Source organism: Oncorhynchus gorbuscha, linkage group LG03 (assembly GCF_021184085.1).
Source record: "Oncorhynchus gorbuscha isolate QuinsamMale2020 ecotype Even-year linkage group LG03, OgorEven_v1.0, whole genome shotgun sequence".
NCBI lineage: Eukaryota > Metazoa > Chordata > Actinopteri > Salmoniformes > Salmonidae > Oncorhynchus > Oncorhynchus gorbuscha.
Window position 1 is genome coordinate 66,241,524 of NC_060175.1, and position 16,716 is coordinate 66,258,239.

The 16,716-nt window shown below is 44.4% G+C and overlaps 1 protein-coding gene across 1 annotated transcript; it reads left to right on the forward strand.

Annotated features, from left to right (window-relative positions):
• The first annotated feature begins 754 nt into the window (after nt 1-754).
• On the forward strand, nt 755-8,957 carry LOC124031719 (translocating chain-associated membrane protein 1-like 1). The gene is made up of 11 exons (XM_046343317.1): nt 755-1,109; nt 1,499-1,559; nt 1,700-1,818; nt 2,223-2,339; nt 2,449-2,507; nt 3,187-3,271; nt 3,517-3,587; nt 4,780-4,884; nt 5,316-5,459; nt 5,606-5,766; nt 5,874-8,957. Exons 1-11 carry the CDS (start codon nt 990-992, stop codon nt 5,942-5,944), a joined length of 1,113 nt encoding a protein of 370 aa, XP_046199273.1. The 5' UTR covers nt 755-989; the 3' UTR covers nt 5,945-8,957.
• The last annotated feature ends 7,759 nt before the right edge of the window (nt 8,958-16,716 follow it).

Consider the following 16,716-nt stretch of genomic DNA (forward strand, 5'->3'; position numbering starts at 1 on the left):
GTAATATCTAACAATTCCACAACAAACCCCAATATCTAACAAATTCCACAACAAAACCTAATACACACAATCTAATAAAGGGATGGGATGAGAATATATCAGTATAAAATATATGGATGAGCAGTGACAGAGCGGCTGAGATGCAATAGATAGTCAAAAATAGATCGTGATATGAGATAAGTAATGAGAGATATGTAAATATTCTTAAAGTGGCATTATTAAAGTGACTAGTGTTCCATTTATTAAAGTGGCCAATGATATCAAGTCTGCAGGTAGGGGTGTCTGTTTAAGAATCTGATGGCCTTGAGATAGAAGCTGTTTTTCATCTCTTTTTCTGTTTTTCATGATTCCATATGTGTTATTTCATAGTTTTGATGTATTCACTATTATTCTACAATGTAGAAGGAAGTAAAATAAAGAAAAGCCCTTGAATGAGTAGGTGTTCTAAATATATAGATTCTACAGAACCTACTGTATTGAGTACCCCACTTCTACCTCTGCACATAGAATAGTTGTTTCTCTAAACATTGAACATTGTATTTTTAGATAGTGGTCTTAAAAAAATGTTTTTAGAAGCATGTTTATAATTGTTTTCGTAAATTCCTCCCTACATTTGCTTATACGCACAATACAAATGTACATTGATTCAAATGTAATACAGCATCTTGATTGACTTCTCCACGTTGCAGTTTTCAATTGCGGGCTTTTATTTTGACGGTTTCCTCATTACCATACAAAATAGACGTCAGCATTTGTGCAGCTGGCAAAAAAAAATACTGGTTGACGTTTAACTGACTTACGAACAAATTGCGTGTGTGTTTGGCACATCTTTTTTTGTTGTCGTTTCTTAACTAACACATGACCTGCAATTTACCCATTGTACTGGGTGGTGGTGGAGGGAGCAAAAGAGGAGAGTTTGCATCTGTGTGCAAGCGGGGGGCAGCGAGTGACTGAAGTGCGGCAGGGAGGGAGAGCTGTATCGGTCAGCCATGGGTTTCCGAAAGAAGAACAAGAGCCCGGCGGTGCTGAGCCACGAGTTCGTGATCCAGAATCACGCCGATATGGTTTCGTGTGTGGCTATGGTCATTCTCCTCGGCCTGATGTTCGAGGTACAGTGTTAAATCCTGGGATGTATGCTGTATAAAGTTCGCTTAGGTAGGGCAAGTAGCTAGATCTTCTTCTTTTTGTATAAAAAAAAGCATTGTCTATGTTGACGAGGGGGGCTGGGCGCTAGCGTCTCCCTTCTCATGTGTCACACTGATTGCACACGGGGGGCACTGTTCAAGCTAGTGGCTGCCTGGTCAGCTGGCGTTTCACACAGCCTAGTTGGCGATCTAATATTGCCAAATGGATTGCTAGCCAGTTAGCTTTGACATCTATCCGTGTTACAGCAAAATACATGGATTGTTTACATTATCCACCCCAACCTCTGCCTAACACATTTGTACTGTTGTTGACTCTCACGCACATTTACACTTATGTCCTTCCTTTATTGTAGGTGACAGCGAAGTTTGCCGTCATGTTCATCACTGTCCAGTACAATGTGACGCAAGGTCTTGGTAAGTTTTTACATTTGTCTTTTGTATCTATTTTTAAAACAAGATAATTTGCCTTTTTATTACATTATTTAGTACTTGTATCCAATACCTTGTATTTGATTCCCTCGAGCCATGTTTTTTTGTTCTTTGTGTGTTATCAGATGAGAGGGCTGAGCCAGTGAACCTGTACCAGTACGGCCCTAAAGACATGGCCACTGTGTTCTTCTACCTGCTCATCGCTGTCATACTCCACGCCTTAATACAGGAATACGTTCTTGACGTGAGTGGCTATGCACACAGACCCTGACACACTGTGTGTGTGTGTGTGTGTGTGTGTGTGTGTGTGTGTGTGTGTGTGTGTGTGTGTGTGTGTGTGTGTGTGTGTGTGTGTGTGTGTGTGTGTGTGTGACCTGAGAGAGAAAGCGGGACCTCTGTAAAGGTCGTTGCTCCACAGAATACATACGTCACTGTGTATGCGAGAGTGCCCCCCCCCCCCCCTTTCTTTTCCATCTCTCTGTGTGAGTCATAAAATAAGGTCTGGCCTTCTCTCTCATCAGCCTTATCCTCCTCACCCTCTTAGCCATTCGAATAGCATCCCCCCACATCCACTACACAGCCCGCAACAAATGATAACTGACACGTTTCCCAGCCTCTCATGTCCTACCTAATTCTCTCTGATTTCAGAAAATGAATAGGCGGTTGCATCTGTCAAAAACCAAACACAGCAAGTTCAATGAGTCGGGACAGCTTGCTGCCTTCTACTTCATCTCCTTCATCTGGGGCTGCAGCATCTTAACAGCGGTAAAAGGGCCAACGAAGCACTGCCAGGGAGCATTATGTGACGAGACGAGCACTCCATCCCGTTGTATTTGTTCTTTGGCTCACGCCTTCTCTTCTTTTCATCTGTTAGGAGGAATTTGCAACAAATCCTACTTTCCTATGGGCGGGCTATCCACACACCCACATGGTGTAAGTAAGGATTTCTACATTTCATTTTACACCTTCTGCTTGCTCGGTCATTATTTCAACAATATGTCAGTAGGACAGGGTAAGACCTCTAATTCATCACGGCTCGTTCTGTGTGTTCTTGTTTAGAGTTGCCAAGCATTCTCGAACACAGGTTTTCTGGGACGGCTCGGCTGTTTTTGAGTTGGCACATCGGACAGGCCTTGCTTTCCCACGGTGCATTGCAGCCCCAGTATTGTGTGTGGGAGTGCACTTCTGCTGTATTGGGCTGCCTCAACAAATCCATGTTAGATGTCAGGTTCCCCTGAAATATTTATTAAGAATGGGATATTTTACTCAAGCTAGACACACAGCGCCAGGTGTCTCTCTCTCTCTTCCCATCCTTTCCAGATTTGTCATCGTGTTACGAGGCATCTTATTTCTATGCATTTTAATTTGTGGGAAATGGAATAAGCAGGTATGAATAGATTGTGAACTGAATAGATTGTGAACTGAATATTTTCTCCCAAATTACCTTTTTATTATTGATGGACTTTAATGTACCATCAAATAACATGTTTGTAAAATGCATATATTACGGGATTGAAGTTATCATGGTCAAACCTTCCAATCATATCCACTCCCTCCCTACATTGATAGACCTGATCTCTCCCTCTGCCTGCCTGTCACCTGTCCTCTGCAGCTTTCAGGTGAAGTTCTTCTACATTTGCCAAATGGCCTACTGGCTCCACGCCCTTCCTGAGCTGTACTTCCAGAAAGTGCGAAAGGTAAGCGTCCATGATCACACCAGGAGTTAGGTCCTAAAGATGACCCATCTGTTATTTTAAAACCTGGAAGGATAAATCTTGTTATACTGTAATTGTGCTACGTCTTGTGACCCCAATGTTTTCTCTTATATATATATATATATATATATATATATAAATATATATTAGTTAGTTCCTATTCTTTATTCTCATCTTACACTGATTCAGCAGTCATGAATAATGGCTCTGTCCTGCTTGTTTCTCAGGAGGACATTCCCCGCCAGCTCTATTACATTTGCCTTTACGTCTTCCATATCACCGGTGCCTACGTCTTAAAGTGAGTGTGTCCTTTTCAGTGAAGTGGTCAGATAAGAGGATGTGATTGGGCTATTAGAATGGAGCTGCCGTTTTGGAAGTTTTTTTTCTGTTTGCACTTTTCTGTATTCCACGGCCTTGAGGGAGCCGTTTCCCAAATAATTGAATGAAGCGGCAGAACCTCTCTTCAATCCGAGGAAAGGGTTTGGTATGGCAGAGGGGTGAACGCACTCCCTATCTGGGTGTTCCCGTCATTGCAATGAAGTGTGTGTGAGCAGCTGTGGATATTCCCTTATCGCCTCGTGACTGTGTGTGAGGTGGCCAGGTTTAGTGTGACGGGACGATGCGGACAACAAGGGAGGTATTCAAACTATGCCAGAGGGATACCGCTGTTAAAACAATCCCATTTATGTCATATATCCCGACGAGAGTTTGTGTGCTGGGTGGGGGAGATGGGTGGGGTTAGTTGTAAACATTTCCTTACTTTATCCTCAAAATACAGGCAGTCGTTTAAACTTACCACACACAGGTTATGTCTGACAAACTAATTTGTTCTGGGGAAAGTGGCTATGGAAAGATTTAGTAGTAATAGCAGATGGTAGAATCATCAGTAGTACCTCTTAACTGGTTTAGTTGACTTCTGAACCTTGGCCCAATTATGTAATGGCCCTCTGTCCTCTCTCCTTCAAGACCGCTGGTCTGGAAGACTGGGGTAAAGGCAGCACAGGGCATTGATTTGATTCTAGTGCGCCCCACATCTGTTCCTGATCACCGGGCGTGGCCGACGGGAGTCTAGGGAAGGAAGGAGGTCGTTCAAGACTATTTGCAAATCGCTTCAATGTGATGTATCCTGTACCCCTGTCGGGGCTGGCTGACCATGTCCTCAATCGTTTCCGCTAGGGTAGCAGCACTCGCAGTGGTGCCGTTCTTACCAAATAAAACAAATGCAATCTTTCTAATAGAATAGATCGGACACCTACTACTGAACAATATTGGAGTACTGCAGCTTATAATTTCATGCATCAGTTATAGGCTGTTATGGTAGATATGCATAAATCATCTGGATGTCTTTAAAAGTCAGTGCTTCCTGCTGCAAATGTGAATAATATTGAGTATTTCAGTGCTGTTAATCCCTGGACAAAAAATGCCATCTGAAGTTCTGATATTTTTCACCTGGTGCTGTGCTGATTTCCTGTTTCCTGTGTGTTCACTAGCCTCCACCGGCTGGGCCTGGTGCTTCTTGTACCTCACTCCCTGGTGGAGCTCCTGTTCCACGCCTCGCGCCTGTTCTATTTCAGTGACGAGAACAAACAGAAGGGGTATGGATTTTACACTGGCAGTATAATCTGCACACAGGGTTTTGGGATTTAATTCAAATTATCACCATCCTTCAGCAACTCACTCGTGTGATCCAGTGGGAGCTTGTCCTTCTATGTCGGTGTCCCCTGATTTTGGTTTGAATAACGTGGTAGTGATGGTGTCTTACATCAGGGTTTCCTAAACTCTGTCCTGGGGCCACCCCCGGGTGCATGCCTATTTTTTACCCTAGCACTACACAGCTGACTTCAATAACAAACTCCTCATCAAGCTTTGATTATTTGAATCCGCTGTATAGTGCTAGGGCAACAAACAAAAAAACTTGTCCCAGGATAAAGTTACGGGGAAACCCTTCCTTACATGAGCCCGTAGAAGATGTCACTGCTATTGCCGTGGTGACTTGTAACCCCCCCCTCTGATTCTCCTTTCCCAGTTTCACTTTGTGGGCAATGCTTTTCGTCATCGCACGCCTCATCACCCTCACCCTCTCCGTACTGACATTCGGCTTCGGACTGCCCCGTGCAGAGAACCAGGGATTCTCACTGGCAAAGGGAAACTTTAATGTTCTCACCGTTAGGCAAGTCATGTTCCTTAAGGTCACTTTTTAATTTGCCCTCTCTCCCCTTCTGATTGGGGCCTTGAGAGCAAGTTAGAACTTTTCCTCTTTCTAAAAGAATAGAAGCCTGCTCATGACTGGTCCTCATGTTTCCTTCCCTGACTCAGGATGACATGCCTGGCTGCCATTTGCCTCACCCAGGCTTGGATGATGTGGAAATTCATCAACTTTCAGCTAAAGAAGTGGAGGGAGCACAGCCAGAGCCAGGCTTCCAAGGTGAAGGCTATCAGCCCAAAGAGCAAGCCCCACAAGAAGGACCCAGCCCGGGGTGAGTCCCCCACCGCCGCCCACTCTAAACACCCACCTCCAGCCATTTGTAACTCTGACGCAAATATGTTTCTGACATGTTGTTCTTGTTCCTTTTTGTTTTGTTAGGAGGTTCTGCAAACGGTGTTGGTCTGAAGTCTGATGACAAGACATCACCTCGGGCAAGAAAGGCCTTGTAGAGATGGAGGGAGGAGAACTAAGTGAGGGGGCTGCTCTCAATGTGACACTTTTCACCACATAAAAAAAAGTTAACTTACTGTTCGCCAAAACAACCACTTAAGCGCACAAAGAAACCGTAACTTAACCATCTCTTGAGTTAGAACTGTTAAAAACGAGGTTCTGTTTTGATGACCTGATACGTTTGTGTTCAGTCGTTCTTTCTCAGGATGTAATTAATGTAGGTCGGGCATGGTCGACTGGTTAAACGCTTTAACTGTATAAATTGGTCAAAAAGTGTCCCTTTTGGCGAGGACTTCCTATTTCATCCAGCTTCAGGGCCTGATTCTATCAAACTTGTTAACCGGGTTTATGAGGAAGTCAAACAAGTACTGTTCAATTTGCATTGCAAGAGTGCATGTCAGAATTCATGTTCTCACCCAAATATGTAAAAGAATGAATGGGGAAACGTTGGGCATGAAGTTTAGCCGTTTACCTGGCCGTTGGTTTCGATTGAATAGGGACCTCACCATGAACTCCTAAAGGGTGTCTGTTTACTACCTGTATTGTTACCTGCCTTTTGCCATATGAAACCTGGGCTATTATGGGATTGAGGGCACTATTTGTCATTAGTAGCCCCCCATCTTCTGACTCAACTTGGCCTTCATCCAGGAACCGGAACTCCTGACGGGAGATACGGTCTTTATCCATGCAGAACTAGATCTCTTGAGCAAATGGTGCATTCATGTAAGAGTAGGATTTGTGCAGGTGAGGTTTGTGTGTTTCAGTTCAGGATTTTGATCCATGATATCTTCATTTAACAGCGGCGGTCCTTTCTGCGCTCAGGTTATGGTTAAGCTTCGAGGGTCATGGTTAGGTTTTGACGTGCTGTCATGTTTGAGTTTGCATATCTCAGAAGCATTCGGTGGCCTTCTTTTCACATCCGCTGGTAGAGTTTTGAGTTATTTATTTCAGTCGTATCTTGTTAAAAAATTATCATGCTTTGGCAACTCTGTTAACCAGCATAGACGAGGTACAAAGTGAAACGCTTTGTCCCGGCGCTCAACCCAAATAATTCAAAACTCCTTTAAGTGTCCTTAAAATGTCAGTGGCGCGAGCTGTGAAATTTTCCTTGGTTTCCTTTTCTGTTTGCCTTTTTTTTATATCGGGGTTTATGATGGCGGGCAGCTGCCTCGGGAAACACCCACCTATTCTACTGTACGTCCCGTTCTCAGATGGGAGAGGTGTCTGTTGGTGCGTGTTTGAGCCTTTGTGCATTGTTACCTGTGGTAATGCTTCTGTTGTGTCCGTGAGGAGGTGAATGCGGAGCATGAGTCATGCTTTCGTCTTCGCTTTTGTTCTTGGTGGGGGGAAGAAAAAAAAAGTTGTTGCCCTTGTGGCATTACAGAATGTGACACAAACAGTTTATAGACTCTCCTCGTTTCCTTTTTAAATCCTTTACCTTGTTTTCATTTCACCCTTTTCTGTTCATTGACGAAAGGCCTTTGTAACGAAGACGATGAGTGACAACTGAGTATATTCTATATAAAGTTAGTTGTTGGATGCTTACAACCTCTGGCCCTTCCTTAACCCTGTCCTGTATGAAAGAGATTCTGTGAGTTCTGTTTGCCAAATTGAGTTGAGTGTGGAGGACTTGTGTTCTGTTAAGTGGCAATGTCTCTGAGGAGGAAAGGTGGAGCAGAGGACCTTTTTTACACCAGTCTGTACTTCACTGTATCGGATGTTTAAAATCTACATGAATCTAACGCTACACTGTACTAAAAATGGTCAGAATTTTTAAAGCTATTTTTATATATTTGAAGAACTTAGTTCACCAATATTCAGCACACAGATATAAATATCTGAATTTGATTTTGCATCCACATTGGCATGTTTTTCTACATCAAAAGACAAAGCTTTCTCTCCTTTCTAAGTCGGGGTTCACATTTCAGTTTCACCATCGTAGTCTATTTCATAAACTAGGATGTATATATTGAGTAGAGTAAATCAGAACCACTCTGCCATAAGATGATGCTCAGACGGCACTATGTGGAAACTGTCTACTATAGTTGTATTGTATTCTAATGTAATTGCTATTTGCTGTCCATGGCACTAGGTAGCAAAGCTACTGTTTGATCAGCAAGGATCCTAATATGTTTTTTTATTGTTCTAAGGTGTATTTAAATCAGTGGGTCGTCCTACTCTTACACTAGCCTGATCCCAGACCTGTGTCTTCTTTAGCCAACTCCTCTGCTAGCATGACAACCATAGTCAGAGACGTTGACTAGGATATTAGTATCTGATCAAGGACCAGGCTATTGCTGACCCTGTAAAACAACACATTTCACTTCACCTAGCTGGTGTGTGGCACTAACACATCTAACTATATACAACACTTTGAAGTGATAATTACAACAAAGGAAAGATTAGCATTTTGCCCTTCATCCATTCCTTTATGAATTGATTTGATGTCATGATACACTGAGGGGGCCGAGTAACAGGAGTTTCTCTAGCCAGGTTAAGACACACGCTAACCCTGTAGCATTGAGAAGAGTTGTCTTCTCAATGCTTACAACCGCTATTGAAATATACAGTGTAGTGAAGCATGACACCAATGGATGCCACTGTGTACTGTCAGCATGTTGGGTTGTAGCACTGTTCTGTAGCCTAGCGCGAGTCTTGACTGCAAGGACCGTTTGATCTCTGGTAAGGTGGCAATGGGGCAACACAATGCAAAGACCCATGCTAATAATTTATTAGTGTATATCAGCCGTTTAGGTGGCAACGACCATTTGATGCATTTGCAATGGGATGCATACTCCTTCATAGCAGCCAGCTACACAGAAGAAAAACATGGTTATGGTTCATGCACTGTCCTTGTTTTGTGTTGTTTTTGCTGCTTGCTTCTAGATTTGTTTTAAAATTATTTCAAAAAACGTGTCGTCTCTGGAATGTAAATTTATGCAAAAATCTTGGTATTTCTCAAATTTATTTTGTTTGTACTTATTTCATGTTTGAATAAAGCCTTTGATTATCCAGAGTGTTGCTGTCATCTTTAGTGGGATTTGTTACGTAACCTAACGTTTGGAGTGTTTCTACATATGTTGGCGGGGGGGGTTGCAGTCCTTTTAAAATACTCATTACTGTATTAGAATGAGGAGTCTCTTGTCAGTCGTACAGCAGGGGCTTATGAGACACCTTTCAACTGATGATTTTTCTTATGTTCAACTTTAGATTGGTGTACCATCACACACTCATGCTTAATTCTCACTACATGGATACCAATTTTAAACTTCTGCAGACGAGGCTCACGTTTCTATTTTGACTTCATCTCAAAAGTATCTTTCCTTGATTATTTGTGCCATCAAAACATCAGAGGGAAGCAAGATTGTGTGTGTGGCTCAGTTGGTAGAACATGGCGCTTGCGACGCCAGGGTTGTGGGTTTGATTCTCAAGGGGAATTTGAAGCGGATTATGTTTTAAATCTCTGAAGATCAACGGGAAAGTTATTTCACAGACAAACAGGTGGACATTTTGTGTGAGGGCAGAAAGAACGATGAATAAAATACTGCTGCTTATAAATTGGATTAGGGAGGCTGTTTTTGTAATGCTCCTTCAAACGATGTTCGGCAATGGTTCTCCATTGTTCATGTATTTTGTTAAATAACAGGGTAGCTAGGCAAGTTGCTGATTTTGTAAATGGTGCGCAGAGAAGACCAGAAATATATGAGCCATTTGTTTTCAATATGTGAGGGTTACATGTTAAACAGTGAAAGTTCCATTGAAACTGTATTGTAGCCGTTACTGGGTTCAAAGGTTCACTCTGGGTTCAAAGCTACTTTGGCCTAAAAATGTCTACCTTAAATAGTAGTGTGTTGTAATTGTTAGATATTGTAATAATATGCCTTTACAGTCTCCACGCATTACTTCCTTGATCAAACAAAAAACTACAAAGGAGTTTGCAAAAGCAGAGACGGGCTATTTGCAAGGCTAATGGTTAATAAATAATAGTTAAGCACATTTGGATCTGGAGCCTTCTAATTTTGTCATTTCAAATCAACGTTCTAATATGACATTTCAACTGCTGTAGGTATAACTATACATTCCCCTACATACACTGCTAAAAAAAATAAAGGGAACATTAAACACATCCTAGATCTGAATGAATGAAATATTCTTATTAAATACTTTTTTCTTTACATAGTTGAATGTGCTGACAAAATCACACAATTATCAATGGAAATCAAATTTATCAACCCATGGAGGTCTGGATTTGGAGTTACCCTCAATTAAAGTGGAAAACCACACTACAGGCTGATCCAACTTTGATGTTTCCAAAGATTGGAAAGCAGCTGCGGTCATCCCCCTCTTCAAAGGGGTGGACACTCTTGACCCAAACTGCTACAGACCTATATCTATCCTACCATGCCTTTCTAAGGTCTTCGAAAGCCAAGTCAACAAACAGATTACCGACCATTTCGAATCTAACCATACCTAGTGGGTTCGATCCCCGGGACCACCCATACGTAGAATGTATGCACGCATGACTGTAAGTCGCTTTGGATAAAAGCGTCTGCTAAATGGCATATATTATTATTATTATTATACCTTCTCTGCTATGCAATCTGGTTTCAGAGCTGGTCATGGGTGCACCTCAGCCACGCTCAAGGTCTGCTGTCCGGACCTCTGGCAGTCTCTATGGGGGTGCAAATCAGGGTTCAAGTCTCTTGGGGGTGCCGACTCTCTTCTCTGTATACATCAATGAGGTCGCTCTTGCTGCTGGTGAGTCCCTGATCCACCTCTACGCAGACGACACCATTCTGTATACTTCCGGCCCTTCTTTGGACACTGTGTTAACAACCCTCCAGGCAAGCTTCAATGCCATACAACTCTCCTTCCGTGGCCTCCAATTGCTCTTAAATACAAGTAAAACTAAATCCATGCTCTTCAACCGATCGCTACCTGCACCTACCCGCCTGTCCAACATCACTACTCTGGACGGCTCTGACTTAGAATACGTGGACAACTACAAATACTTAGGTGTCTGGTTAGACTGTAAACTCTCCTTCCAGACCCATATCAAACATCTCCAATCCAAAGTTAAATCTAGAATTGGCTTCCTATTTCGCAACAAAGCATCCTTCACTCATGCTGCCAAACATACCCTTGTAAAACTGACCATCCTACCAATCCTCGACTTTGGCGATGTCATTTACAAAATAGCCTCCAATACCCTACTCAACAAATTGGATGCAGTCTATCACAGTGCAATTCGTTTTGTCACCAAAGCCCCATATACTACCCACCATTGCGACCTGTACGCTCTCGTTGCCTGGCCCTCGCTTCATACTCGTCGCCAAACCCACTGGCTCCATGTCATCTACAAGACCCTGCTAGGTAAAGTCCCCCCTTATCTCAGCTCGCTGGTCACCATAGCATCTCCCACCTGTAGCACTCGATCCAGCAGGTATATCTCTCTGGTCACCCCCAAAACCAATTCTTTCTTTGGCCGCCTCTCCTTCCAGTTCTCTGCTGCCAGTGACTGGAACGAACTGCAAAAATCTCTGAAACTGGAAACACTTATCTCCCTCACTAGCTTTAAGCACCAACTGTCAGAGCATCTTACAGATTACTGCACCTGCACATAGCCCACCTATAATTTAGCCCAAACAACTACCTCTTTCCCAACTGTATTTTATTTATTTATTTATTTTGCTCCTTTGCACCCCATTATTTTTATGTCTACTTTGCACATTCTTCCATTGCAAAACTAGCATTCCAGTGTTTTACTTGCTATATTGTATTTACTTTGCCACCATGGCCTTTTTTGCCTTTACCTCCCTTCTCACCTCATTTGCTCACATTGTATATAGACTTGTTTATACTGTATTATTGACTGTATGTTTGTTTTACTCCATGTGTAACTCTGTGTCATTGTATCTGTCGAACTGCTTTGCTTTATCTTGGCTAGGTCGCAATTGTAAATGAGAACTTGTTCTCAACTTGCCTACCTGGTTAAATAAAGGTGAAATAAAAATAAAATAAATAAATAAAATGTAATGTCCTTAAAACAAGTCCAAATGAGGCTCAGTAGTGTGTGTGGCCTCCACGTGCCTGTATGACCTCCCTACAATGCCTGGGCATGCTCCTGATGAGGTGGCGGATGGTCTCCTGAGGGATCTCCTCCCAGACCTGGACTAAAGCATCCGCCAACTCCTGGACAGTCTGTGGTGGTCTGTTGGTGGATGGAGCGAGACATGATGTCCCAGATGTGCTCAATTGGATTCAGGTCTGGGGAACGTGCGGGCCAGTCCATAGCATCAATCAAATCAAATTTATATAGCCCTTCGTACATCAGCTGATATCTCAAAGTGCTGTACAGAAACCCAGCCTAAAACCCCAAACAGCAAACAATGCAGGTGTAGAAGCACGGTGGCTAGGAAAAACTCCCTAGAAAGGCCAAAACCTAGGAAGAAACCTAGAGAGGAACCAGGCTATGTGGGGTGGCCAGTCCTCTTCTGGCTGTGCCGGGTGGAGATTATAACAGAACATGGCCAAGATGTTCAAATGTTCATAAATGACCAGCATGGTCCAATAATAATAAGGCAGAACAGTTGAAACTGGAGCAGCAGCACGGCCAGGTGGACTGGGGACAGCAAGGAGTCATCATGTCAGGTAGTCCTGAGGCATGGTCCTAGGGCTCAGGTCCTCCGAGAGAGAGAAAGAAAGAGAGAATTAGAGAGAGCACACTTAAATTCGCACAGGACATCGAATAGGACAGGAGAAGTACTCCAGATATAACAAACTGACCCTAGCCCCCCGACACATAAACTACTGCAGCATAAATACTGGAGGCTGAGACAGGAGGGGTCAGGAGACACTGTGGCCCCATCCGAGGACACCCCCGGACAGGGCCAAACAGGAAGGATATAACCCCACCCACTGTGGTGCAACTTGCCTCAATGCCTTCCTCTTGCAGGAACTCCACACTCCAGCCACATGAGATCTAGCATTGTCTTGCATTTGGAGGAACCCAGGGCCAACCGCACCAGCATATGGTCTCACAAGTGGACTGAGGATCTCATATTGGTACCTAATGGCAGTCAGGCTACCTCTGGCAAGCACATGGAGGGCTGTGCGGCCCCCCAAAGAAATACCACCCCACACCATGACTGACCCACCGCCAAACCGGTCATGCTGGAGGATGTTGCAGGCAGCAGAACGTTCTCCATGGCGTCTCCAGACTCTGTCACATCTGTCACGTGCTCGGTGTGAACCTGCTTTCATCTGTGAAGAGCACAGTGCGCCAGTGGCAAATTTACCAATCTTGGTGTTCTCTGGCAAATGCCAAACGTCCTGCACGGCGTTGGGCTGTAAGCACAACCCCCACCTGTGGACGTCGGGCCCTCATACCACCCTCATGGAGTCTGTTTCTGACCGTTTGAGCAGACACATGCACATTTGTGCGACAACATCCGATCCTCGTTTGCTAAGTCAAACAACACCGCTGGTTCTGCTCACACTGCCCTACCCTGTGCTCTGACCTCTTTCTCCCCTCTCTCTCCAGATGAAATCTCGCGTCTTGTGACGGCCGGCCGCCCAACAACCTGCCCGCTCGACCCTATCCCCTCCTCTCTTCTCCAGACCATTTCCGGAGACCTTCTCCCTTACCTCACCTCGCTCATCAACTTATCCCTGACCGCTGGCTACGTCCCTTCCGTCTTCAAGAGAGCGAGAGTTGCACCCCTTCTGAAAAAACCTACACTCGATCCCTCCGATGTCAACAACTACAGACCAGTATCCCTTCTTTCTTTTCTCTCCAAAACTCTTGAACGTGCCGTCCTTGGTCAGCTCTCCCGCTATCTCTCTCAGAATGACCTTCTTGATCCAAATCAGTCAGGTTTCAAGACTAGTCATTCAACTGAGACTGCTCTTCTCTGTATCACGGAGGCGCTCCGCACCGCTAAAGCTAACTCTCTCTCCTCTGCTCTCATCCTTCTAGACCTATCGGCTGCCTTCGATACTGTGAACCATCAGATCCTCCTCTCCACCCTCTCCGAGTTGGGCATCTCCGGCGCGGCCCACGCTTGGATTGCGTCCTACCTGACAGGTCGCTCCTACCAGGTGGCGTGGCGAGAATCTGTCTCCTCACCACGCGCTCTCACCACTGGTGTCCCCCAGGGCTCTGTTCTAGGCCCTCTCCTATTCTCGCTATACACCAAGTCACTTGGCTCTGTCATAACCTCACATGGTCTCTCCTATCATTGCTATGCAGACGACACACAATTAATCTTCTCCTTTCCCCTTCTGATGACCGGGTGGCGAATCGCATCTCTGCATGTCTGGCAGACATATCAGTGTGGATGACGGATCACCACCTCAAGCTGAACTTCGGCAAGACGGAGCTGCTCTTCCTCCCGGGGAAGGACTGCCCGTTCCATGATCTCGCCATCACGGTTGACAACTCCATTGTGTCCTCCTCCCAGAGCGCTAAGAACCTTGGCGTGATCCTGGACAACAAACTGTCGTTCTCAACTAACATCAAGGCGGTGGCCCGTTCCTGTAGGTTCATGCTCTACAACATCCGCAGAGTACGACCCTGCCTCACACAGGAAGCGGCGCAGGTCCTAATCCAGGCACTTGTCATCTCCCGTCTGGATTACTGCAACTCGCTGTTGGCTGGGCTCCCTGCCTGTGCCATTAAACCCCTACAACTCATCCAGAACGCCGCAGCCCGTCTAGTGTTCAACCTTCCCAAGTTCTCTCACGTCACCCCGCTCCTCCGCTCTCTCCACTGGCTTCCAGTTGAAGCTCGCATCCGCTACAAGACCATGGTGCTTGCCTACGGAGCTGTGAGGGGAACGGCACCTCAGTACCTCCAGGCTCTGATCAGGCCCTACACCCAAATAAGGGCACTGCGTTCATCCACCTCTGGCCTGCTCGCCTCCCTACCACTGAGGAAGTACAGTTCCCGCTCAGCTCAGTCAAAACTGTTCGCTGCTCTGGCTCCCCAATGGTGGAACAAACTCCCTCACGACGCCAGGACAGCGGAGTCAATCACCACCTTTCGGAGACACCTGAAACCCCACCTCTTTAAGGAATACCTAGGATAGGATAAAGTAATCCTTCTCACCCCCTCCCCCCTTAAAATATTTAGATGCACTATTGTAAAGTGGTTGTTCCACTGGATGTCATAAGGTGAATGCACCAATTTGTAAGTCGCTCTGGATAAGAGCGTCTGCTAAATGACTTAAATGTAAAATGTAAATGTAATTTGTGGCCTTCTGGAGGTCATTTTGCAGGGCTCTGGCAGTGCTCCTCCTTGCACAAAGGCGGAGGTAGCGGTCCTGCTGCTGGGTTGCCTCCTCCACATCTCCTGATGTACTGGCCTGTCTCCTGGTAGCGCCTTCATGCTCTGGACACTACGCTGACAGACACAGCAAACCTTCTTGCCACAGCTCGCATTGATGTTCCATCCTGGATGAGCTGCACTACCTGAGCCACTTGTGTGGGTTGTAGACTCCGTCTCATGCTACCACTAGAGTGAAAGCACCGCCAGCATTCAAAAGTGACCAAAACATCAGCTAGGAAGCATAGGAACTGAAAAGTGGTCTGTGGTCCCTACCTGCAGAACCACTCCTTTATTGGGGGTGTCTTGCTAATTGCCTATAATTTCCACCTGTTGTCTATTCCATTTGCACAACAGCATGTGAAATTTATTGTCAATCAGTATTGCTTCCTAAGTGGACAGTTTGATTTCACCGAAGTGTGATTGACTTGGAGTTACATTGTGTTGTTTTTACATTGTCTTTATTTTTTTGAGCAGTGTATTTATTTGGACAGTGAACTTTTACACTCTGAGCATTTTGGATTTTGAGATCAAATCTTTGAGGTCGACAGTACACCTTTTATTTGAGGGTATTTTCATATATACAGAATCAGTCGAAAGAGTGCAAAGCCGTCAAGGCAAAGGGTGGCTACTTTGTTTTAACACATTTTTTTGGTTACTATACGATTCCATATGTGTTATTTCATAGTTTTTGATGTTTTCACTGTTATTCTACAATGTACAAATCAAGAAAAGCCCTTGAATGAGGTGTCCAAACTTTTGACTGTTACTGTATGTTTTACCGTTTTGAAATTAAAACACTATGTATCTAGTACCCGCATATGAAGGTGACATAAGTATTTGGACACTTATCGTGTGTATTACATTTAGTCAAGTTTGTATGTGATCCCATATTCCCAGTACACAATGACTATATCAAGCTTGTGACTACAAACTTGGATGGGTTTGCAGTTTGCTTTGGTTGTGTTTTAGAATATGTTGTGCCCAATAGAAATTAATGGTAAATGTATTGTCATTTTGGAGTCACTTTAATTGTGAATAAGAATAGAATATGTTTCTGAACGCTTCTACATTCATGTGGATGCTACAATGATTACAGATAAATATCATACTGTTATGGGGCAATGGTTTTGTGCATTTGTAACTTTTTCATTATTATTCACATTTCATTCATGATTATCCTTAACGGGGCGCAGGGTAGCCTAGTGGTTAGAGCGTTGGACTAGTAACCGGAAGGTTGCAAGTTCAAACCCCCTAGCTGACAAGGTACAAATCTGTCGTTCTTCCCCTGAACAGGCAGTTAACCCACTGTTCCTAGGCCGTCATTGAAAATAAGAATTTGTTCTTAGCTGACTTGCCTGGTTAAATAAAGGTAAAATAAATAAAGAACATGGTAGCATCCAAATTCATGTAAAGCTGTAGGGTGCGGTGCAGCTGTGGGAGGGA